The sequence below is a fragment of the Cryptomeria japonica genome, chromosome 3, assembly GCF_030272615.1.
Source record: "Cryptomeria japonica chromosome 3, Sugi_1.0, whole genome shotgun sequence".
In the NCBI taxonomy this organism is placed as follows: Eukaryota; Viridiplantae; Streptophyta; class Pinopsida; order Cupressales; family Cupressaceae; genus Cryptomeria; species Cryptomeria japonica.
In genome coordinates this window covers 396,432,614-396,460,130 of record NC_081407.1, presented here as the reverse complement: position 1 = coordinate 396,460,130, position 27,517 = coordinate 396,432,614, and the positions used below count along the sequence as shown (strand labels likewise).

The 27,517-nt window shown below is 37.8% G+C and overlaps 1 protein-coding gene across 5 annotated transcripts in view; it reads right to left on the bottom strand.

Annotated features, from left to right (window-relative positions):
• Window positions 1-19,336, bottom strand: part of LOC131047927 (isopentenyl phosphate kinase) — a 307,620-nt gene extending 288,284 nt beyond the window's left edge. The window contains exon 1 of one of the 5 annotated variants that reach the window (XM_059218360.1): window positions 19,151-19,336. In XM_059218360.1, coding sequence (XP_059074343.1) covers window positions 19,151-19,232 — 82 coding nt within the window. In that variant the 5' untranslated portion in view covers window positions 19,233-19,336. Of the gene's footprint in view, window positions 1-18,816; window positions 19,046-19,150 lie in introns of those variants that run through there. The other 4 variants (XM_059218359.1, XM_059218358.1, XM_059218361.1 and 1 more) reach the window with 4 other exon arrangements.
• Window positions 19,337-27,517: the final 8,181 nt, after the last annotated feature.

The following is a 27,517-nucleotide window of genomic DNA, read 5'->3' as shown; positions in this document are numbered from 1 at the left end:
CTTCAAGACGATCTTCGAATCTGACTCTGCTTGCCATTATGAAGAAAGGAATGTGATTTTTCTCCTTCAAGACGATCTTCGAATCTGACTCCGCTTGCCATTATGAAGTATGAAGAAAGGAATGTGATTTTTCTCCTTCAAGACGATCTTCGAATCTGACTCCGCTTGCCATTATGAAGAAAGGAATGTGATTTTTCCTAAGAGCAAAATGATAGTCTAGATAATCTACTATCTCAAATCTAATCGGATCTTCCTTGACCTTGCTCTGATACCATGTTAATGTAGATTAGATTTCTTAGTAGATAAAATAGAGGTATCTTTTAATTTTATTGTCTCACAAATGATGATCTCACTAACCTATGAATCTTGGAGGTTGCTCCAAGTATAAGGGAAGATAGTATGTCCACAAAGATGTTGATTTCCTAAGTATTGATAATACTTCAAGTGCTGCTGATTATATCACAAATATCGTTGTGTTGAGAATGAGATCGATCTTCCAAGGCTTGCACTAATAGATTGCGGTACTCCCTTCATCGATATGTTTGTGAACTATATATATCTAAATGGGGAGGCACATCAATGGATAGACATGTCTCCACACGTGTGGAGACAATGTCTCTCCACCGATAGGTCTGTCCATTTAATATTGCAAATATTGATTCATAATCGGTGGCATTAACAAACCGTTTATTATTACAAACAAATACCGATTCATAATCGGTGGCATTAACAAACCATTTATTATTACAAACAAATACCGATTCACAATTGATAGTTAACTATTCAGTTAACACAACCGATTCACAATTGATAGTTAACTATTCAGTTAACACAACCGATTCACAATTAGTATGTTAAACTGAAGAATCAGTTAATCGATATACATTATCGATTAAGGTAAATCGATACACATTATCGATTTATGGTAAATCGAAGAAGATAGTCGATACACTCTATCGACAGGGTATGGATCATGCATGATCACAGATTTACACTTGGAAGATTATGATCAATATATGATCAGCCATTAGATCATTTAATCAGATTTAATTTATTCATGAAAAGAATATGTATGTATGTTAATATACATAATAATAATAAACTCAATAATTATTACTATGTATATTGGTATACATATATGAATTATTCTAATGATGTAAGTCTCATTCATGATCATATTTATCTGACCGGAGCTATCATCTTTAACACCAAGGACTAAAAAGTTGTTTCAAAACCTCCTTCACTTTAAATAGACATATTTGTAAATAAGAAATGTCTACGATAGGATCGCTATTACATTCAAAGTAAAGCAACAACAAATACTTGTATTGCAAGTGTAGAGACCAAAAATTGTACCAAGCCTGTGAGCACTAATTTTACTAATTTTTCCTCTTTAATTAATTAAATAAATTATTATTTAATCACTTCAATGACATTCTTCTAATTTAACTTCATTCTTCTCATTCAAATTCAAATGTCGAAATTTCCCTCTTTTCTCATAATTAAATGATTTTTAATTATTTAATTATCTAAATTTCTTCTAGTGTTAATTAAATAATTTTATTATTTGATTAATTTTGTCATCACCTCACTTTAATTAAATATCTTCATTAATTAGATTCAATTTCTATCTTCCTATAATAAAATAATTATTTTAAATCATTTAATTAGCTAAATATGTCCTCTTAATTAAATGAATTTCTAAATTTGTTTAATCTTATACCTCTCATGTCGAGTTAATTTCAATTTCTCTCGAAATTCAAATTAATTTCATTTCCTTCTCATTTCAATATAATTTCAAATTTTCGAAAACCAAAAATCACTTTTAATTTGATTCAATTTGATATAACACATGTTGAAAATCCTAACTGTACTAACTCTCAGTGAGTCATTCGTCACCTTTTTCTAAGTAATCCATCAATTCTCCCAACAATTCAATCAATCCCTTTAACTCTCAATAAAATCAATCTAACTAAATCATGCAATCAGTTAACAATTCAATCAATTTTTTTAACTCTCAATCAATTGAATTTAATTGAATCATGCAATCAGTTCACATCATAATTATCTCCCATCAATCTGTCTCATGAAATCTCAGCCATTGATCATCTTTGTTCTTAAATCGATCTCAACCGTCGAATCAAATTGTCAAAAACTATAAATTCAGGTTCAATCTCCATTATCAACAACCACTATCATTGTATTCTTGTGCTTCTATTTTACAAGTTTCATACAATACAATTCTGAGAGCCATACTTCAACTGAAGGAGAAGAAGGACAATGGAGGCTAGATGCATGGAATTGGCAATGGTATTTGATTTGCTTTGATTCATTTCATTTAATTGTTGATTTCTCTATACATTCCTTTATTGATTTGCAATTCATAATTTTGTGATAGATTTAGGTTTTGGGGTAGCCTAATTGCTCTATTATATCATATTTTTCCCTCATATTTTCAAGTGCTTACAATTGGTGAACCTGACATGAATCGATAAATTTAAAGCTTGTTCTTCTAAAAAATTTGAATTTGATCTTGTAGGTGGAAGGCTTCTTCGAGGGTGGCATTAGAGATCAAAAAAAAAATTATCAGGAGCCTCAAATTACAAAAATTACCAATTCTTTTGCTATGTAGGTGAATTCTTGTTGGTTGAAAATTTTGTACACTTGGGGAAATATACAAAATTGTGGTTTCAACCACAGCACATGAGTAAAAACTCTCCTAATTAAGGAAAGGCTCCCCTTATCTAACTACAACTTTGAAAATAAAATAGGATGGGACAGCAATCTTTCTTCTTCCTTCAAGAAAGACAATATCCTTTTCTCTTCACAGAAAATGACAGCGATTGAATATGAACAACAGTAACCACTTTCAAATGAAATGAGAGAAAGGAAATGAAGTTTCCTGAAAGCGCAAAGACTTTCGTCACTTCCTTCGGGACGAGACAGCAATATCAAGCTCAAAGACTTGATTATGTGAAGTCCTATCTACCCTTTTCTATACTAATGCTATAAAGAACAAATTATAACAGCTCAAAGACTCGGATATCTTATTCTTTTCTACTTTAAACAATGGGAAGTAGTATAAGCGCAAAGACTTACAGCTATTTCTCACAGAATCTATTCATAAATTCTCTTAAGAACAAGTGAAAGCACAAAGACTTGCAGCTTCTCTCAACAAAATATTTATTTTAATCTATATTAAACTCAACTACTTGTAGCACAAAGACTGCAAATCAGATGTGATTAAACTCTTTAGGAACACTTGCAAGAAAGATAATATAGAACACTAACTCAAGAATGTAGCACAAAGACTCAAAGCTTGAGCAATTTCCTTCTGTTTCTTTCAATTCTTGAATTTACACATGAAAGCTCAAAGACTTCTTTGCTGTAAATTTGGTAGAGTTTTTGCTTGCTTTCCCAAAAGATAAAGATTACAATAGACCCCTCAAGTATTTATAGAAGAGGAGCCTTGAGAAAAAGGTGGGAGGATCCTAACTAACTTGAGAGATTCTTTCAAACACCAAAACTTATTCAATAACTAACTAAGACTTATTCTAACTACAGTCCTAATTGGACACAACTTGTAGTTGCCTTACATGTAATTACAAAAGTGTAAGTAATGTGTAACTTGCATTTTACAAAAAATACTTTTACATGTAACTTGTCAAAACAAAATTACAACTAAAGATTACAAAAGTGGTAAAATACAACTAAGTGTTGAAAAACACTTAAGTTGCATGACGTGAAGACATGAATCCTTTAAACTTTTGAATGCTCATTTGTAGTTCATCGGGATTCGGTTCATGGGTGTTCTTGGCAACAACCATGGTCTTCACAATAGTGTCATGACACCGGAGGAGCGCAGAGTTGTTTTTATCCAAGATAGACTGGATTTCATGCAAAAAGGCTTGGTGTTTCATCTATATCTGAATTGAAGCAGCCGAGAATTGTTCGCTCCTCCATTCATTATGAATCCTCATCTGTAAAACAGCAAGAACTTCTTCTTCTGGAATCAGCTCTCCATCTTGACTTACTAGGTTGCAAGAGGCCCTTTCACAATGTGAGGCAATATCTCAGAAAACTTCACCCCGGAATCTCTTTGCATCACCGATCTCCTCAATGAGGGATTTAAGAACAAGGGCCTTGTTTTACAGGAGTTCTTCAAATTCCAAGTACATGACCCTGGAAGAGATGATGGCATGCTCCTGCAAAACACTTAGCTGTTGTTGGGGCATGGTACGCCAGATTGTCAAACTTTCTTCAACACTTTCCAAATTCTTTTTGAAAGAATTATAAGTCTGATCCAGTTTCTCCTCAATGGTCTCTAACTTAGACATCATCTGAAAAATGTCTTTCATTACCTGTGCACATAGATCATGAAGCTGATCAACCCAGGAATCCAGTGCTTGTACTTTCTGAGTAGCCCTTTCCACTCCACGAATTGATTCTTGGGAACCAGAAGAACCTATGGAGTTACTCCCTTCAGCAGCAAGTTTTATGATTTTATGAACGGCTGCCATAAGTTGTCGGTTTTCATCTTCTAGCTTGTCTTTCTTTGCTAGAAGCTCATCACACCTTTGCACCAGCGAAGGAACAGAAAACTGAGCATGATGTTTAATGACCTCATGCGTTTGTTTACCCAACTCTATCCTTGTAACCTTATAATCAGCAGCTGACATTTCTTCAAGTGGCTTATCTGCAATAGGTTCCACAATTTCAGCTACCTTCATCTTGTTGCTATCAACAATTACTCTGGAGATACTCTTGGCCTTCTTAGCAACTTTGGATCTGGATTGTTTCAGTTGCTGATAGTCGAAGACATCAGGTGAGATTTCTTGCTTCTTCCTTTTCGGGGTAAAAGAACTAAGCCATGGAAGCAAAGTCATCAACTCTCCTTCAATAGCAACTGTAGGCAAAGGAGAAGCAGTTTCTGTTTGAATCACCATGGTCATCCTGGGAAGAATATCTGTTTGGACAGTGTTGACGTGTATTTTATACACCATCATACACAGAATAAAATACCAATAGGCATCTTATCCTCTCTTGAGAAAATAATCTCTAACTACTGAAGATTCGCATAAAGGATCAGTTAGGAAGACTCCAAGGTTCTGTTAGTAGGGTCTCTACGTGTGGACAAGCTTCCAGCGATATGATGTGATTTGCTGTTTCCTTCAAGGGGTCTTACGCATTCCGAAAGTTCAAAGATTTTACTAAAACTAAAGAAACTTTTCAAAAATAACAAAAGAGTAGGGTTTGAAAGAGGTCTAATCTAATCTAACCCTAAGAATGACTTCGTATGGACAAGACTTGGCAAGATTCAACCAACTTCAATTTTGCCATAAGATAACAACTCAATTGAAATTGATGTGATCTTCTAAGGTAACAAAATGATATTCAATGCATCAAAGATCAAGGACACTACCACGAAAGTACATATCCAAGATACAATAATGATTGAAGATTAAGGGATTCAAGGTATTCTCCAGTCGACCACGCAAGGCGTTCCTACAATCAGCAAGAAGCTAGTGGTTTGGATTACGAATCCTACCAAAGATCAAGTCTCACACTATGTCCTTCAAATTAACACACTACTTTGATTGAGCATGATTCAAGTAGATTAAACAACCATGAAGATAACCAAGAAAGTTGCAACAAAACATCATAACTTCAATATTCTATTGATTTCCAAGTCATCATATACAACAATTGCTTGAATTCCTCTCTTCAAAACTCAATCTTGCTACAAAATAAAATTGCTTCTAGCTCTAATCTCTCTAATACAATAAACTCTCTGATATCTAACTATTGACTATTACCAAATGAAATGAAAAATGGGGGTATAAATAGCATCCCCAGTTACAATGAAAGGTCCAGATCGAAAGTAGATCAACGGTCAAGATCATGACACCTAAACCCTAATTAGGGTTTGTTACAAATGGCCTCCTTTTTATTGAACAATATTAAATACATAGCCAAATATTAAATTTGGCACAAAACCCTAGGAGACATAAACCAATGACAAATAAGGTGCCATGTCATCTATAACAACCTTTCATCTAGAACCTTATTCCCTTTCCAATGCTCTTTTTTGGCATATGCAATGAATCTTGTCACGATTCCTTCAATTTCTGCAATTGGAATCTCGGGAAGATTCTTCATACTCTCTTCCAAGTGGATGACCTGATCGAATGCATCTAGAAGAGCTGCGTCCCAAGTAGATTCAAGTTCCCTTGTTCTTTCAATCAGGAGCATAGTGGCAAACATTTGATCATATTGCTCATCTGTAACATTTGCGTCCTTGCAAAAGATGACCTTGATTCTATCCTCTAATTCCTGCATATCCACATCTGTCTCGACCTCAATCCTTCTGCCAAGGATGGTACGAAGTACCTCAAATACTCTGTCCTGGATCGGATTGATCACCTCCTCAACTTGGCCACATCTAACACTGATGTCCTCGAAGAAAACACTCTTCATATGGAGTGAGGTTGACCACTGAAACAAACTGTGAGATTCTCCGTCCAAGATCTTCTCTTGCGCTAAAACTTTCCTTGATGTGTGTCTAATTACCTTCAAGACAGGAATGATGACATCTTTGGTATGGGCAAATGCAGCTACTGTTATCATCAAATTGTGGATTATCTCAAGAACTTGGATAGCTTGATGAATAATCTTCATCATCCTTGTTACAAATTATATGGCCACTGTATGAGATCTATCCATCCAAGCACTTGTACGTTGGACCATGTTCCTGAATCTTTCTGCCTCACTAATTGATGGAAGTGGAAGTGCTTGCACTAGTGATCTAGCTAGATCCTGACGTCCCAAAGGTTCATTGATGTGACTGAAATAAGTCCTCCATGCACCGACCTCTCTCTCAAGCTTTCTGTTCTTCTCCATTTCTTCTCTAAGCTTGTCTTTTAATGCTTCAAATGAATCGGTAGCATCATCTAAAGTCTGCTCTGCTGTAGATGGTCCTAGCTCAAATGTCTGTATATCATATTCCTCTACTAGGATCTCACCTTCATATTTGTCTACTGCCGGTGTAGCTATCTGCAGTTTTCTAGATCCAGTCTCATCTCGAATCATCTTGGACATCTTGGTAGCCTTTCTCTTCTCTGTCACTTCCTGGGAATGTCCAACAAGGCTCTCTAAATCAATTGCATTGTCCTCGTCCTCAACTACAATCACCCTGGTTAATCTTTCCTTCAACCAATCTGGGATAGCTGACCTTGTCTCTTGAACTTGAATTTCCTTATGTACTATTTCTTCTTGTCTGGGAGGAGATGTCATTTCATTGTCTTCTTTATCTTCATCTAACTCATAGTCTTGGAGAGATCCATCTGGTGACCCTTGTTGTGCTTGTCCTTCCTCCTGCCTATCGTTCTGTACCATCGATTCCATGGATTCTTCCACTTGAATTGTTCTTTTCTCAGGTCTAGAAGAAGTACCGGATGATCGATCTCTGTTAGCCTCTTGTTTCTTCTTGGAAGATTCTCTCTTTCCAGGTCTCTCTTTCCTCTTCGAACCTCTTGGATGGAGATTGCCCTCACTGGCACATCGAAGGTTTCCTTCACCTGAATTTCTAGGATTAGGATTGCCTTCACTCACACTAGTTCCACCTTCGGCTGGTTTCTCTTCCAAAGTGAAAGTCATAGCTATGCCTTGTTCTCTCAACTTCTGATGTTGTATGTCAACCCATCTGCGAGTACAAGACAAGACTGGTGCCATCAAAGTATCTAAATCCACGACCTCAGGCTCATTCCAATCCAACCTTATTGTTTTGCTTTCTCTATCATAGGATGACTGGATATGTCTGCCACTGTCCTGAGCTTGGTCGGCCACTTTGTAAATCCTACATTTCCTGATGAAATCCAAAGGCAATCTAGAATGCATTTTCCGTTTCACTTCAAGATCATCTAAGAGATTCATCATAAAATCTTCTATTTGGTACTCATGCCTAAACCTTCTGCCGACTGTCTCCTCTAAATGTCCATGTGGATCAAAGCTTTCTCTCAAAGCAAAACATGAAAAAGAATACAAGGCTAACTCCTTCTCTGCGTCATCCATGGCTAAAGCATTAGGACATACCTCAACTGAGTTACCCAAAATGATAGGTACTGGAACTCCATTCTGATGTCTGTGTCTGAATGCCTTCACATATGCTGCCAACTGTCTTGTTACTTCAAGTAACACAATTCTGTCTGTCGGATATCTCGGCAACATGTATGGAGGTGAAGGACATCCATGCACTCTAATATAAGTGAACTTGGGAAACTGAATGAACCAAGCACCGTACCTCTTTATGAATTCCTGTGCATCCTGAGATAATCTGTTGTGAATCCCACCTTGCAACGTCCTTGTGATGTTCATCGTGAAAGTATCATTAACTAACTTGTAGTTGCTCCCTGGCGGATGATGCAAGTAGGCATAGGAATCACAAGCTCTGACCTCGCTGGGTCCTCTTCCAATCACTCCTCTGTGAGGTAGTCCTGCGTATTCAACACTCCTAATCAAGGCATAGATGACATATGAGCTCATGTGGAAGGACTTAGTAGCCTTGAGTCTCCTCAACTGTACGTCCAAGCAATGGCTAATCATCCTAGCCCAATGTATCGTACCTTTTCCCTGAACAATCACCTGGATGAAGTAAAACATCCACTTCTCAAAATAGAAGGCATGAGGGGCTCCTGTAACTCGGTTGAGCATGGTAATCAAATCTCTGTACTCCTCCTGGAAATCAATCCTGTGCGGTGTGTTCGGGACCTTGCTCAGACGGGGACGGCTCTTGAGTAACCAGTTCTTATTGATAATGCTTAGACAAGCATCTGGATCATCTTCGTACATTGATCTGGCTCCTTCTATGCTCTTGTATATCATGTCCCTGTGCTCTGGAAGATGGAAAGCTTCACTTATAGCTTCCTCTGAAAGGTACGCCAAAGTGTTTCCCTCATTGGATACGATCGTTCTGGACTGTGGATCATAGTGACGAGCACACTCGATCATCAACTCATGGCACTGAACAGCTGGAGGAAAGCCGGCCGCCTTAATGATACCACTCTCGATTATTCTCCGGGCGACAGGTGATGGCTTGCCAATGTAAGGGACCTCTCGAAACTTCTTCGTGCTGAAGTTGCCTAAGTTTGTATCTCCAATGTTGCTCCACTTCGACACGATCTTGGTCTCCACTTCTTCGGTCTTCTGATCTTCTTTCATGAGAGCTGAACGACTGGTGGATGCTCCCGCCTTTGGGGTTGCCATACCTACACAACATTTCATAATGAGAAGCTAGATTTTGCAATAAATAACATAGATTAGAGAGTAAATTTTAGGAAACCTCATGATAAGTCTTTGAGTTATCATTTCCTAAAATAAAACGATTGAGCTAGGAATTCAAAATTCAAAATTCAAAATTTAGGCTATGACGATAAACAATTCAAAATTAAAACAATAAAGCAAATATCGCCATACCTCAATAGAGAGCTAACTCTAGAATGCAAAATGAAAAGGATTCGCCTAGGCAAAATTGACGTATAAATAGTCTTCAACGCAATCTCTCCTTTAAAATATCAATTTCACCACCTTTTGATATGTCTTCGATGTGATCTCCTCTATCCTTGGCAAAGTTCGCTCAAATGTAAACTCCAAGTTCGCACAAATGGATCTTTAAATATCGCACCACCTTTGAATGATATTAGCGCCACCTTGGATAATAGTTCGCACTTTCCTTTGATCGCATATGAGATGGAAATGAAAATGTGAAAATAATGATTTTCACCTCTCCCTTTATAGCGCTCACCTCTTACCACCATATAGGCCGACTTTGGTGAAATAAAGCAATTTTTAAACGATTTTTTAATAAGTAATAAAGGCCGACCTCCATATCTTAGCGCATCTTTTGATTTTTTATTAATTAATTAATAATTAATTAAATGCCTTTGTTTTTAAATTATCAAATTCGATTTTTTAAAGGCAAAATAATTAATAAATGTTAAGCGCAACATTTAAATGCTAATTTATTGAATTTCAAAAATTATCGATTTAGCATTTAAAATAAATTCAAAAAACATTTGTTTGAGCGCCAAATTCATGAAGATGAAAGATACGTACCTCATCGCCCTGGTCCCTGACTGAGGGACAGGAGCGATCCATCAATTTGGTCTTGATCTTTGCATTTTTGACGTCCAAAGTCTTCATCTCCACGTTCAAATCGACATTTTAGCTGGGTCCTTCGAGTTTGATTGACTTGTTTGTGCGAAGGAATGTCTTTAAATGTGATATCGACCTGGTCCCTTGGAGAGGGACAGGAGCGATCTTAATGTTTTCACTTGAAATTCTCCATTTTTGATATCGACTCCTCCTTCATCACCTTTTAGAAGACGTTTCAAACCTTGTGCAACTTTATTTTGACGTGATCTTTAAAGGATAACATGTGTCTTGGCAAATATCGCCCTGGTCCCTTGGAGAGGGACAGGAGCGATCCTCATAATTTCTCCTTGACCTGGCATCTTTGATTTCTAATCTTCATTGTAGGGCGAATAATAACATTGTTTGTTCATTCCATGCTTGTTCCACTTGATTTTTACAAGGCATTTAGACTTTAGAAAGATTATCGCCCTTGTCCCTTGGAGAGGGACAGGAGCGATCTGGAAGCTCTAGCCAAAATGTGTGATCTTTCAACCTTGATTCTTCGTTCATTGCCTCTTAAAGGACGTCCTTGATCTTGCGTGCACTTGCCTTGACATGCATTTGAAGGAAAATGAAGGATCCTATGCAAATCGCTCTGGTCCCTTCCTGAGGGACAGGAGCGATATAGCCTCTTTGTTCAATTTGATGATCATTTAACGTTTAACCCTTTTGCATACCACCTTGTTATGATGCCTTAGACCTTGTGCGATCCGCAAAAACCTTGACCTCACGTGATTTTTGAGAGATTTAGCAAATATAATAGATATCGCTCTGGTCCCTTCCTGAGGGACAGGAGCGATCCTTGTGTCCTTGGTCAAATTTGCAAACTTTTGATCTTTGTTCTTCGTTCATCACGTTCCAAATAGCATCTTTGACATTGCCTATCCTTGCCTTGTCTTGGTTTTGAGGGAACATGGGTATTTTAATAAAAATCGCTTTGGTCCTTGTCCAAAGGACAGGAGCGATATAGGCCTTTTGCACAAATTGATAGCATTTTAACGTTGAACACCTTGGTATATGACCTTCAAAGGACGCCTTGGACCTTTTACGACCTTGCAAAATCTTGACCTTACGTGATATTTGAGGGATTTGGCTAATATAATCAATATCGCTCTGGTCCCTTCCTGAGGGACAGGAGCGAACTTCAAGTCTTTGGGTTCATGCTTGCGTTCTCCAACTTGCAATTGTCCTCATTGGGTAAAACGTGATCCCTTGATCTTCCTTAATCACTTGATGCTTGTTAATCTTTTGAAATCTATGCCTTTATGCAAATTTCGCTCTGGTCCCTTCCTGAGGGACAGGAGCGAATTAGGTGTCTTGATGCAAATTCTTTAACTTGGCGACCTTTGTAACTTTCTGCTTGATGGAGATGTCTTAAAATGTCCTCACCGCCTTGTTCTTTGCCTTGGAGTGTCCTGAACTTGGAGGAACGGTAATATAACCATTATATCGCCCTGGTCCCTTGGAGAGGGACAAGAGCTATCTTGCTCTTGTAGGCTCCACATCACATTGCTAACCTCTAAAATTATCTTCAACGGATTCGTAACATTCCATTCCATTCATCCATGCCTTGGGTTTGATTGTAACTTAGCAAGAAATTTGCCTTAGACAAAAATCGCTCTGGTCCCTTGGAGAGGGACAGGAGCGAACTTAGGCATTTAGGTCTTTTGTTGACATTTGGTAATCTTCAATTTATCTTCAATGAGTTCATTTCACCCTGTTTCTTGCCTTCAAACTTATAACTTGCTTGATTTTCGTCCAGAACATGCCCTACGAAGAATATCGCTCTGGTCCCTGGGAGAGGGACGGGAGCTACAATGTACTTCGCCCTGGTCCCTTCCTGAGGGACAGGAGCGATTTTGGCATTCTGGACCACTCTCCTTCATGTCGGCGCTTCAAGTTATATTCATTTGATAAAACATATCTCCTTGGATCTCTTCAAGACGTCAAGTAGTTAAAATCTTGCAAGGACAAAGCAATATTTGATTTGTAGCTCTGGTCCTTCATTGAGGGACAGGAGCGATTTTGACTCCTGGAGGCACTTCCGTGTTCGTGAAATTCTTCAATTTATATTCAACGGAAAGATCACACCATTCTTTACCACTTGCAATTCGAAATTCATCTTGACTCTGCAGGGACGGTAAGATATTTGAAAACGAGCTCCGGTCCTTCACTGAGGGACAGGAGCGATTTTGCTCCTACAGGCCAAAATATCATGATTTTGCACATTTAATCTCTTCACAAGGCGAAAACAAATCATTCCCCATGCCCGGGATCAAAATCAAAAAAGTCAAAATTTGGTCAAAATTGCTCAGTTGGACAAAAATTCATATTTCATCATCAACACTTAGACAAATTTAAGCTCTGCACTCAAAATTCCAATTGAAAATAGACCATTTTGGCGAAATCATTGCATTCAAAATTTGCATTCTTACAAAAGAGGTTCAAAAGCTCTCAAAACTGACTGGATTCTGGCCTGAAAAGACGGCAATTAAAACCCTAAGGCTTGACCCTAAATCCAGACAATTGACTGACTAACAAAACCCTAAAAGCGAAGCGAAAAGCGAGCGAAAAAGAGGGGGTCCCCATTTCAAATGGGGCGATGTGTGAAATGGTCACAACAGACAGCAACCACGGTTTGCTCAGTTACCAATGGGCATGAAGATTGCCTCATGAATTCTTCAAAATCAGAATTGGAAGTATCAATTTCTGATAACTGCATGCAAGTAGGTATATCCTTAGGAATTTCCAACACAGTCTCTTGTTGATGATCAGAAGATGGCTCATACGCTGAAATAGGAATAGCATTCTGAGGAGATTCATCCACAAGCAAATCAGAGGAGAAAGAGGCGTCTCAATGGTAACTGGGGGAATGATCTAATGAGGTGAGTCTGAAACTGGAGACTTCGGAGCATCGTCAAATTGCTGCCCTTCTTCTAGATTATCCAGATCGATCACCTGAACATGAAATCGTGATTTTTCCTTCCCACGAACTGTCGTCTCCTCAGGAGGAAGCACTACTGCCCGACTTACTCACAACTTGATCCTTGTGCCCGAAGATGATGCACCTTCCTTGTTGTCAACCTGAATCTCAGACTTACGTCCAAGAGGCCCTGTACAATCATCTTCTTTTCCAACCTTGATTTTTATAAGTCTAACAGCATTATTTTTCAACCATGCGTTAGTGTTAGCCAAGATAGGCCGAAATCTCTCAAGGATGGATATGCACTCTTTGTGTGACCATTGGATCAAAGGAAGTGGAGCTTCCTCAACCCTCCGAGAAATGTATTCAGGATCAAGTATGTGCCCATCATCAATCATCCCTTGTGGGATATTCACCAAGTTCAAATCAACAATTTGTTCAACAGTGAGCCTGCAGTAATCCATCTTCAGAACTTCGACTTCTGTGCGGAGATCTACCTAGATGTCCTCAATGCGATGCACATGCACAAAGGATTTCTTGATCTTCTCCTTCATACCCCTGTAATCAAAATCAGCTCTAGGTTTAAACTTTTTGAGCTTGATTTCCTGCAATTCAGTCTCCATGGCCTTAGCTTTCACAGATGTGACAAGGGAATACCGGCCAATTTTCAGTGGATTTGTAGTAGAGATCCCCATTCCAACCTTGTGTCTAGCAGACTGAAAAGTGTGGACAGCCATGATCTGTCTTCCCAACTCCATAAGAATGATCTTATCAGTTGGGTATCTGGGAAGCATATATAGCTGACCACCATAGCATCCGATCCTCATATAGGTGAAGGTGGGAAACTATAGAAACAAACATCCATATTCGCACACCCTTTCCCATGCCTCATCTGATACTCTTTTGTTCCTCAGAGTTCTGTCAAACTGGCACATGAAATATCCGAAGAATGCATCTTGAATTCTTCTGAAATGCAATCTGCTGGGTCTCAACGGCAACTGGTCATAATATTTCCCAAACTGGTATAAGTGAGCGATCACCCTTGGTAGAAAGACCTGGAAAGTGTCTAAGTGATGTTGTCAAGTATACCAAATACGAATTCATGAAGAAAGTCATGGTGGTAGGGACTGCTGCAAGTTGTTCACACAAGGCATCGCTGATGACTTCTCCCCATGAAATGTGATGAGATTGCCTTATGAACATGATGAACTGATACATCCATGGCTCAAAGACATTAGAATACTCGAGGCCCATCATCCTGCTAAGAAGCGTTATGGTGTCTCATATTTCCCATTTGAAATCGCAGCGGTACAACTTCGCCCACCTTGAGAAGGAGGCTCGTGGTTCTTGGATCCACCCGTTGATATGTCGCTTGCAATCTTTTTCCCTCTACACATAATACTCTGCTGCACTTTCTTTGGAGATTTCCATGTAAACAGGTGCAGGAGGTATTCTGAAGACCTTCTCAATCGTATCTGCATCAAGACGGATTATAGCTTCGCCATCATCATTTTTGATGACTCTTGACTCTTTGTCAAAATGATGGGCGCAAGCGAGAACAAACTCAGGTTCTAGGGCAGCCACCGGGAAAGAAGATGCATGATGGATATGGCTGTCCAACAGCCGCTGCAAGTTATTATCTTGTGGATCTTCTACCCTCTTGACGAATTCCGACATATCCACATGCCCTATTTCCGTATCTCTGATACGATCCAAAGGGGAAGAAACTTGGGAAGGTGCTACCTCGTTCTGATATTTGTCATATTTGTACTTCAGCTTTTTTGAAACTGGAGATGCCAGCAAATCTGACATTGATTGTGAACCTGGAATACTGTGATGAAGACTTAAAAGAGTTAAGGCAACATCATAGTCAGCTGCAAATATCATTCTTCCTTCTTCAAATGGGAATTCAAATGGGAAAAACTTCGATTCTTGAACTTCACGATTTTGTGAGAGGAAGAGGGGATCTATATAGAAATGGGAAAATCTTGACTTTGACCAATTTCTGATCTTGGGGAAATTTTTGCAAGCATACAAGTTGGAAAGAACATACATGCAATCGAGGTTTTAAAACCCGAATGCAAATACACTTGTAAATTTGCAAATGGAGAAATGGATGGAAAATGAGAATTTGACTTGCGGAAAATGACAGAAATGGAAAGTACAGATATGGGAAACATGAATGGATAGAAATGGGAAAATCCGGGAATGTCATTTTCATGAAAATGGGAAGAACTTTTCAACATGTAATCTGATTTTTAAAACCCGAATTTGAAAGAGGGGGGGGAGGGGGGGGGGGGTATTTCACACTTTTCAACTTGGAATTTTAACCAAAAATGGTTAAATACCTAAACCGTAAGGGAAGAACAAGAATTTCCAGCAAAATTGTAATCGGGATTAAAAATCCCGAATACAAGTAAAGAGGGAATATGGGAAGAACAATACAATTCAAAAATTGCATACCAAGGGGAAGATCTCTCTCACAAAAACCGATTTTTGGGGGAAGAACAACATATTTACAAAAATGCAACTAAGAAGGAAAACTAAGAAAACAAGAAAATAATAAAATGAAGGAAAGAAAGAAAAGAGAACATACCTTTCTTCAAACTGAAAATGCCTCTCCAAAAATGCAATCAAACTTTGAATGAAGAAGAATAACTCTTAAGTAAGCACAAATCGCAATCCCCAAACCATAGCCACGTTTTTGAAAAACGTCAAAAACTGAAAAACGTGGCAGCAAAGGCAAATAAAATGGCATGAAAAAGGGTCGAATCTTTATCCATATTCAACGCCTAGGGAAAAGAGGCAAAAACGCCTTAGGAGTTTGCTGCTTTGTTGAGGAAAAACCGCCTAAAATATGGATCCAAGGAACCACATGTTTGCTGAAATCAGTAAATGCAAACCCCAAATGGCGTGATAAGTGTTTTCAAATGCATAAGAATAGGGTGAAATCCAAAACACCTCTCCTTCCTAGAAGATCTCCACAAAAATCGCTTGAAAACTTCAACAAATTTGCTTCCAAATGAAAATCGGGTTTTTGGGAGAGAAAGACAAGTTCGAATTTGCATAAGTATGTGAAAATCGGATTTTTTAGAAGATATAACAAGTTCTAATTTTCACTTTTAACAAGTGTCTGATAAACTAATTTCACTGAAAACCTCACACAGAACTGTTTGAAAACCTCATTTACACAGCTACAAACATATTCACACAATTGTTCTTTAATTAATGCATCTGCTAGGAATAGTTATGCAATTGCATAAAACATTTCATGGATCTGACAGTTAATCTACACAATTGCTATCAATCTTTCACGCATCTATCAATTTAGATTATGCAATTGCCTATCGAAAACCAGAAACTGCATCAGGTCGTACCTTTAGCTCTATGATTGACAAGATGAATAGGTTCATTTAGAATTTTGCAATGTTAGTTTCCTTTAAGGTCCTTTTAGATCATAATCAATTTGCAAACGTTAGCATCTTTAGACAATTTACATTATAGAAATCAGCTATTCTCAAGGAAATTAAGAAAATAGATCTTAGAATTAAAACCTTCGTCATTGTGAAAGATACCAACACCTTATCAAATCTTCAATCATCAACTTTAACGCATACGCTCATCAGTCTAGCACAAGGTCATAACTTTTATCAAGTCATCAATCAGCCATCAATCAACATTTAGGTCAAGGTTTCTTTTTTAATTTCATAGGTGAACATCCATAGGTTTGTGCTCACAATTTTTCTAGGAATCAAGCTTATAGGATTGCAGATTTTTCATCAAGACATTGTCCAAAATCTCAAAAACCCAAAAACATAGAATAGTGTTTTCATCTTTTAGTTGCATTGTCATCCCAAAAATCTGAAAAATCCAAGAACATAGCCGCATATTAGTTTCATTGTTACCCAAAAATCCAAAAATACCAAAAACATTGTCATTTCTTAGATTGCATTATCATCATCCTTGTATTTGTTAGTGTCAGAGTCTAGAGTGTCCTCAAGATGTACACCAAACAGCAGAGCAAGAAAAATCAACAAGATTCGACATTAGACCTGAATTTCAATCCCACATCAACTATGAACATAGCGTCTAACGGTAACCCCTGGAAGACAACATGACAACCTGCACACGTCTCAACTATGATGATAATTCCAGATCCAAATGATCCTTTTCCATTACAAACAATACAAGCAGGGCTAACTGACGAAGAATTGGATCGAGCACAACAAGACCCTCAAATCCTAATTGTCATTAATGCCTTCTTGAATCATGACAAGGACAAATACTTCCTACCATTGGCTCAAAATGGAGCCCAGTTACACCCTGATTATGATGTCATGACTATACTACCACCGGGGGTACTAATATTCTACAATATGGGATCCACACAAGCGTCATCATTCAACCAAATACCCACTAGTCTTCCTCTAAGCAACACTACTAACATTGTCTCCATGTTTATACCATCCTTTAATTCTCAATAAAACAACCCACTCTACAACATGGAAAATCCTAATCCAATTACCTCCACCACAACTTACACCACGACATCTTTAAACATTAACACCCAAAATGTGCACCAACGTACATCGCAAGCTAACACTGGCGTTGTTTCACAACCCATGGTGACAGCAACATCCATGCAAAATAGCGCAGCCATGACAACATCTTCCACTCAAACAACCTCGCCTCATAGCACACAATCCACGCAAAACACAAATTGGTAGAATCTTATCACATCATCTCGATCCAATCAAATTCCGACCATAACAAATCCTTAAAGTCACCCTCCATTTACTTACTTCGAACCACCAACAAGTTTTGCAAACTTCCAAAACACTTACATTCCACCGCCTTCCAATACATCTTCACTCAACCTAAACAACCTTTTCCCAAAATCTTGGTCATCATGCTGCCAGCTTAGCTCAAACACCATCATACACTAACACCAACCCATTTGTGGATCCCAAACAAATTTCAACATGCACGTTCCTCTGATAGCGCACAATAGGTGCAAAATTTACAACTCCAATTATCCAACATGCAAGTAGTCACCAACATGATGAACTGGGTTCAAACCTGCCTTGACTACTATTCAATTGCTCACTTTCTTGGTACAACTTGTTTTCTGGGCTCATTAGTTTATTTCACTTTCCTTATCCTTTTCGTTTCATTGCCTATTCCACCCCCACGACTGTGCACAGACAACAGGATTGCAAAGCTTCTGAATATGGTGCTGACTCCTGACAATCATGAAGTTTGTTTTTCGGGATCCTTCTCAGAAGATTCATTCCACAATCATAAAGATTCTATAGGGAAAAAACAACTTCGGTACTTAGATACTTTCTCGCCTCTTAATGACATTTGCAATGCTCCTGATTTTTATTTTGAAAGCTCTATTGTCTTGAAGATAATCTAAAAGGCCCAACAAATACCCTCGAGGAAGCGAAATGATCAAAGCTTCAGGAATTGTAGGGATTTTTTATGGCTGTAGCATCTGGTGCCTCCAAACCAATGTTGGTTCTTAGTTCCATTAATGGTAAATATTGTCAAAGAAATAAATTCATAAATGGTATTAACTATCATAAACAAAAGTTCATGGGAGTCATGTTATTAAAATTTTAGGAAGAGAAAAAACAAACGATTGCTAACAATTTAATAAAGACCAAAGCAGGCGTGAGTGGACTGTAAGGTGTAGTAATCACCAACATGATGAACTGGGTTCAAACCCCTTGCCAACCTTAATAAATCTGCCATTTGTTAGGGCTTGCAATTCCCATACTGTAATGTCAAACCCGAACACAACAATGCAATTGCAAAGAAGTGGAAGACTGAACATTTTTTAACCACATCTTATATAAGCTTCTGGCTTAGTAGTTAGTGTTACGTTTTAGCCATTAAAGAGCAGTGCAATGCACTGAATTGAAAAAGAGGGCTTTCTGCTACTCTACGTGTATGCTCAACCTCACGTTGCTGCAATTGGAAAGGGACAGTTGATGCAGTAGGTATTAAGAACAGGAAAAGACGAAATATGCTTACCCAGTTTGACAATGCATCGTAACGGCTTCTTTAACTTATACGATCGAGATTGCGACTGAGATTGAGAGCAAGCTGTATCCATATTCCAATTACTCGTACGCGATGTATAAACAATTTAGGCAAACAATTTAGCAGTAACGTCCTTTTAGAAGAAAAAGACAATTTAGCAGTAACGTCCACGAGACTAAATATAGCGTATATATATATATATATAGGATGAACAATTTAGGCAAACAATTTAGCCGTCACGTCCTTTTATAATTCATTTATGAAGAATGAACATACATAAGTGTCACTTAATGGTCAGTACTTGTGTTTTAATCAAACAATAATGAATAAATAATTTTAATGATGTTCATGTAAATTGTATAAGCAATATCTAATTTTTTTGCCTTTCAATATCTAATATGTTAATATTTTTAACTAGTAGTATGTTCTAATGTTAAGAATGGGAATGGTTGTTTGAATTAGTTGATTATTAGTTTTGTTACTATTGTATTTATTGAGAATGTCATTGGAATAATTTAAATATGTTTTTGTTATTTCTAAAGTTACAATTTAAAAACATTTTTTACACAAATTAAATATTGTTATTTATCTATTTTGTTATTGGTTGATATAGTTGTGTAATTATTTTTATCTATTTTAAAAAAAGACTTTGATTGTCTTTATCTTTGCGTTTGTGCATATTATTATTATTTGTTTGTTAAAATCATTTGTGCAAATTGAATGCATATTCTGACATAGTAAAATTGGGATCAATGGTATAATAATTTTATTAAATGCTTATCGGTTATCATTGAATAGTGTATATTTCTCTACGACGACTTTTTTTCTCCATTATATGTCTACTTTTGCACATTCTTGTTGGTTTCAAGGATTTCAGCGACATTTTGGGTTAGAAAAATCATCTTAACATGTTTGATTTTGAGCTTGAAGACCTACAAAACAAGGTTTTTTTTAGCTTTTGCATATACTATCTTAGGGTTTCTTCACTTTCACTTTAAAGCGTCACATTTTTTATTCCTATGTCATCTTTAAAGGGAAAATTTTAGAAATTTACTTTTGATCTTTTGACTCTTGTAATCGTAATTATGTTCTACAATTGATTAATCCTCTTCGGAGGATTTTTATTGCAGAAGGTGGTTTTCCATTACTATTACATTATAAATTTATAAGAGCTCTCATTCATTATGTTGCTAGGTCTTGTATGAAAACTAGGCCAACCTATTGTGGTGGCTTGTGGAAAAAAGAATATTCTTTTAAATTGAGGTTGTCAAAACTATTTTAAATGTAAACTAGCTTCTCATAGGCAGATTTTTCAAGGATAGTAAAACTAAGATCTTAGACTACAATTTATCCTTCATAAAGTAACTTCCATTTTTAGTGCTTGCCTACTACAGAGGTTATAGAATTCAAAACTAGTGGTTCGTTACAAGCTTTGAAACCTTGAGGTTTCGGGTAGAATTGATCTTATATTTTGTTCAAAATATTTTTTGAATCCACACGACAGAAAGAGAAATTATAGCATTCAACATTAAAAAATTTACCCAAAAAAATACCAAGGTATGCTCCATTGTCATGCAATGCAGGACCTAACCTAGTACACCATCCCCTGCAGAGTTATTATTAAAGACACGGAACCATTCAAGCTCTCTCTCAAAATTATTGTCGAACATAGCTCCAACTTTCAAAATGATGATACTCTAATTTACAATTTGTATAATTATATAACTGAATGGAAGCCCTTGAACCAAACTCATAGCAACAGTAGTCCCCTCCAAGAGCTTCCTACCTAAGACAGTTGTTGGCTAACTGGTATCTCATGGTAAAGCATGAAAAACCCCCTAAAGCTAGGTATACACTCTCATGACAAAAAAAACACAAAGTTTAGATCTTATGACTATCCATCAATTAATGTGGGATTAGGAAAAGCAACTAAAAAAATATATCATCGTGACAACTTTGTTCACTTAATATGGCAACTTAAAAAATGTAATACCGTACAATTTTTTTTACTTCATATGGAAATTTACATGGGGTACTTCATCTAGTTTTGCCAAATATTATGTCGTAAATGATAAAGGATGTGTTGTAAAATATAACAATTGCTTAAGGGACAATGCTATGTTCTCAAAGATGGGGAGGAAATCATAAGGGAAAATAATATGACCCAATTCCAGCAATGCAATGTGAAAATGTCAAGCATTTGATGGTCATGCTTGGTTGAGCTATATGCTTTTATAGAACTAATCAACAATTAAACATAGATATATGTAATGTTTAAACCTTAATCTTGGTCTAACTAGACTACTACATTTTACTGAATTCTTTCACTAAATCAGATTTAAAATTTAACTCAAGTTGCATGTTGTCTTATAGCTTAATCTAATATAAAAACCTAGAACCCATTGGTGTTTGCCTCATGATGGACGAAGTATTTTTTTGCCTAGCATGTGCATTGCAACCTCTTTTGCACAAGTGACTACTTTTTGTGTTTGTGCTATTGCTTAGCTCCCAAAATATATTTCACACTCCTCAAAATGAAGGAAATTGTACATTTACTCATAAATTTTGGTCAATTTTCATGCATTCATTGCTAATTCTCTATTATCTCATATTTGTTGTACTTTCTTTCATGTTGCAAGGGTAGTAAGCTATGTAATTTATATTCAAGTATTAATTGGATGGAGACTTTTTCCAATTCTCTGTAATGTCCCCGATATAACTAAATAGTCAATTTACATAATTTATTATACGGCCCCGTACTTAATAATATATTTCGGGCCCTTCTTATTAATTAGTTAGTTATAACTTTTTTGGTGTTGGCATGTTTGTAACCGTTCAAGAAACTTCCTGGAGTCCATTTATAAGGTCGAGTTTGGCATAGTTGTAGGTATGGTGAATTTGAGGTTTTCATTGTATTTGTGAATTCCAGTTGGAGTTTGGCACTGTGCAGTTTTGGAGGTGCAAGATCCTCCCTATCCTGTAATCGCAGTTTCAGTCATTAGCAGTCACCCTAGTCTATCATTGGAGATATCCTTTCTGATATTTCACTTTGTACTTCATTGTTGGATCTATCTCAACCATGTGGAAATATAATTACAAATATCTAGTTTGTGGTCATTCCATGTTGTTGGTGTATGCTCTGTGTTGATTATTCATTCCCGCACCTGCAATAATCTTATCGATGGAGATCATGTCAAGAGTGAAACCCACCGAGTGACCTTACGGAGTACTGTGCATACTATATGTGGTCGAGAGTGGTAACCGTACGGTACTCAGTACGGAGGTGTCAATACAACTTCATTGAATGAGTGAAGTATTGGAGCCCACTCACCGTATGGGTGGAGTGTAGCCACCGTACGAACCTATATGCTAGCATAGTCACTGTACGGGCTATCTTCATACGGAGTAGCACAGCTTGGGTTTGTCATATGGTACAGTATAGCATCGTACATTGAGTTCTTAGCCACTGTGTGGGGTGAGAGCTAGGGGTGTCATACGGTTGGGAGAGCCGTCGGGACACTACAGTGGTATGAGAGCCAAGTTATCTTGCCAGCCTGTCGGGTAGTGGATGCAAGTGTACATCAAAAGGAGGTATCATTTTGCTGGCAGAATGGGGGAACCACATGATCCTGCCAAGGAAGTTATGATACTGTTAAGGGAGCTAACCAGAAGCCAAGCTCAGCTCAACGAAATAATGATCAGAGGGGAACAACGACAAAAACTCATGGAGGATACATTGCAACAATTGGTCATGGGTAAAACAAATGGAGATCATGGCGATAATTCAGTCACTAGAAGGTCAAACCCACAACGCTCCCATTTTCAGCCACCGATGCCGACATTTCCCCAAAGAACAGAATCACCTCGCAGGTAGCAAGAGCCCACTTTCCAGGAGTTGCAAGAATAGTTGAATCAAGATTGGAAAGATGCAAATCTCGAGGGAGATATATCCTTCAAGGATTATGTTGAACTTCGAATGAAATAATCAAGGGATAGAAGTCGTGGCTACTACAACGATGATATCAAATAGAAGGTTGGTAAGATTAATCTCTCATCCTTTGATGGGACCGGAGCAACCTCGGCACAAGCTTGGGTACAAAAAGCAGATACCTACTTCCAGCTCAACCTGATGCTTGAAGATGAAGCTATCAAATTTGCAGCACTTCACTTGAAAGGAGTCGCTCATGAATGGGGGCATCATGGAATGGTCACCCTCAACCACGATCAAATAACTTAATATGCCGAATTTATGGAGAGGCTTATAGACCGTTTTGATGGAAAGGATCCAGAACTCAACTTCAAGGAACTGGCTCAATTGAAGCAATCTGGGCCTGTGGACAATTACATTACAGAATTCCAGAGACTGTCCGTGTTGGCGACAGATATCTCAGAGAGGAGATTGGAGGTCTTATTCATGGATGGATTGATGGAACCACTGAAGGGTTGGGTGAAAGGGTTCAATCCCAATACACTCACTGAAGCGATTAAGAAGGCGTGTGACATGGCCACCTCATCTTCTTCTTCCAAGAGTTGCTCGCATGACAAATCACCCCTAGCCCCAAAGAAGCCATCATTGGATGAAGTCACAAGGCAAGAACTCAGGAGAAGGAAACTCTACTTTACCTGCAAGGAGCCGTGGGAACCAGGGCACCAATGCTTAGGTATTGAAGTGGTGTTCGACAACAAAGAGAAGAATGAGGAAGATGATCAACAAAGCACGGGGGGGTAAAGAAAACATAAATTGTGTAGAGAAAATTTCCACACTGGTCCGTAGGGGAGGTGCCATTACCACTTTGACTAGCACTCTAGGGTGCAGTGTGTTTCGGGTTCGCGGTACACTCCAAGGGAAACAGGTCATAGTCATGTTGGACAGTGGGGCCACTCTCAACTTTATCAACTCACCACTCTTCACCAGGAGGGGTTTGCATACAAAGGAGAATGAGGGGTTCGAAGTCAAGGTGGCGGGAGGAAATCTATTGTCATGTACTCATCTGGTTCCACAACTCGACATCACCATGGGGAACTACGCAGTGATAGATGATTTATTTGTGATTGATTTGGATGACACATATGTCATCTTGGGCATCCAATGGATGGAGACCCTCGACCAGTACACACAAAGCTTCAAGAGGATGGAATTCTCATTCGAAGTGGATGGCAAGAAGGTGGTACTAAGGGGAATGTCCAATGGCGGCGTGAGGGAAATTTCGACTAGATGAATGGAGGCAATATTTAGACATTATGACATCATTTGGGCGACAGACTGCTTGGTCTCAAACAAACCATCATGTGGGCAACATGCATACTACCAGGATGATGAGTTTCAAGAGGTGTTGGGCAAACATAGTTTGCTTTTTGCAGACATTCCGCCTGGTATTCCCCTGCACCGAGCTTTTGAGCATGCCATTGAGCTAGAGGAAGGAGCCAAGCCTATTATCACCATGCCCTATTGCCACCCTAAGAAGTTTAAAGATGAGGTAGAGAGGACGATCCAGGAACTCCTCGACAAAGGTGTCACGGTCTCTGAGGAAATTTCACCCATTGATGATGAAGAGAAACTTATTTTGGAGCCCGCAAAGATCATCGACGTCAAAGAGAAAAAGTTGAGGTCATGCACCATCAAGGAATACCTAGCCCGATTGAAGGACCTGCCGATTAAAGATGCCACATGGGAGAGCGAATAGATCTGGGAGCATCCAAGTCTATGATTGCTTAAGGGCAATCAATTCTTGGGTCGGGAGGACTGTAATGTCCCCGATATAATTAAATAGTCAATTTAAATAATTTATTGTATGACCTCGTACTTAATAATATATTTTGGGCCCTTTTTATTAATTAGTTAGTTATAAACATTTTGGTGTCGACTTGTTTGTAACCCTTCGGGAAACTTCCCGGAGCCCATTTATGAGGCCAAGTTTGGCATAGTTGTAGGTATGGTGAACTTGATGTTTTCTTTGTATTTGCGAATTCTAGTTGGAGTTTGGCACTGTGCAAGATCCTCCCTATTCTGTAATCATAGTTTCAGTGGTTAGCAGCCACCCTAGTCTGTCATTGGAGATATCCTTTATAATATTTCACTTTTTACCTCACTGTCGGATCTATCTCTACTATGTGGAAATATAATTACAAATATATAGTTATTGGCCATTCCATGTTGTTGGTGTATACTTTGTGTTGATTATTCATTCTCGCACCTACAATAATCTTATCGATGGAGATCCTGTCGAGAGTGAAACCCACCAAGTGATTTTATGGAGTACGGTGCATACTATACATGGTCGAGAGTGGTAACTGTACGGTACTCAGTACGGAGGTGCCAGTACGACTTCACCGTACAGGTGAAGTATTGGAGGCCACTCACCTTATGGGTGGAGTGTAGCCACCATACGGACCTGCATGCTAGTGTAGTCACCGTACGGATTGTCTTTGTACGGAGTAGCACGGCTTGGGTTTGTCGTACGGTACGGTATAGCACCGTACATTGAGTTCTTAGCCACTGTGCGGGGTGAGAGTAGGGGGTGTCATACGGCTAGGAGAGTTGTCAGGACACTACATTCTCCATTTCATACGCTTTTAGCTTTTCTAATGTAGTATTGTGAATGTGTTGTAAAATTTGGTGTTCATTTAAGCAATATTTTCTTAAATCTATGTTGTCCTACATACTTATTTAATTGAAGCTTTTACAATCATCCAAAATCTCAATTGTCACAAATGTTAAACGTGTCCCTCTTTAACCAAAAGCCCTAGCTAATTTTTATCCTTGTCCTACTTATTAGTAAGTTGTTGTAGACAATTTATGTATTCATGTTGAAAAAGTCTAGTTTGAAATATATTAGAGAATTTGTCTAATTATAGAAGTTGTAAGTTATGTAGTTTATATTCAAGTATTAATTAGATGGACACTTTTACCAATTCTTCATTTCATCTGCCTCTAGATTTTCCAATGTAGTATTTTGAATATTGTGTATAATTTGTTGATGGAAAAAATACATAATAAGCGGAAGGCAACTATAATTTTGCAACTTTTCATCCAATATCTTCAAGAGGATTTTCTATTTGACATCTAGAACAATAAGGGAGTTGCTACTTCCCTTTGTTCATGTTTGTCTTACAACATGAAAACTAGTCTCTCGGGAAGAAAACCCTTTTTCCCTCACTACCAGAGGAGAGTATCAATGAGTGGTAAGACCTTATGATCCTTGGTATGTGTAAAATGTTCAAGCAATTTGAAAGCTACCTACCATTCCTTTTTTCTCAACCATTAGTTCAAAATCATGCAAAATGCCATAAATTAGGCAGGAAGGGAAGTTATTTTGAAAAACTAGTTAATTCTTTTGTTTAGCCCATCTATTTTCAATGTAAGTTAGATTAGCGTAGGATCAAATAATGACCCTTTTCTTTCCTAGAAGTACTATTACACACTTGCTTCCTTTTCAAGGGTTGTACTGTTTAGTGTTTAAGATTTCCTCTAAGTGCAGTTGTGCACAAGTTTTGACCCCTGCAATGTCCCCATGCTCTAAGGTCTGGGAAAAAATAGCTAAGTTTGTTTAATGCACCACAAGGTTTCCTCGCTCTCTCATTCTCTCACAAATGGTGTGGCTTAATAACATGACATTCTAAGGTGTGAACATGGATTCTTCAATTTGTCCCTTTACATCATTCGGCTAACAGGTATGCTCTACTCATCACCAATTTTTATATGTGATGGTTGAAAAAACTAGCTTAAATTGATGTGCGGTAAACGCGATTATCAGAGTTTACATTTCAATTAAGAGGTGGCATTTTTATTTATGATATTAGTTATCTTCTTTCCATAAGCTTTAACAAGTAAAGCTCGTCATTGTAAATCTAGTTTAATTTTAAAGTTATTTTTCAAACATACTAAAAGAAAATTTTACAAGAGGAAAAAATAAACATCATTAACATTCATTTATAGATACAAATTATTATTAGAAAAAGACTCAAAATATTGTGAGCTATATACATATATATGTATTCAGTTATATATCAAAATTGTACAAGTATATATACGCTTTTGATCCTTGGCATTATATTGCAAAATTTCAAAATGGGTCTTTCAAAATATAATGTTTGTGAAAAAGGGAAGATCTTAATTCAAGCAGAAGACAAAAATAAATCCATGTTCATCATGCCTAACGGGTTATCACCTTCATCGTTATCATCCTTGGTGTCTTCATTAGTCTCCAACAAGTTTGTTTCGCTTAGCAAGTTGTTGTCATTATCCAGCTCTCAGTCGTACACTAAGAACTGAAATTCCTCTAGCTAATCAGCGTCAAAATTGGGTTCTTCTTTGCTTTCCTTTTTGAGGAATTGAAAAGTGAGAGTGGAGTAGCCTTG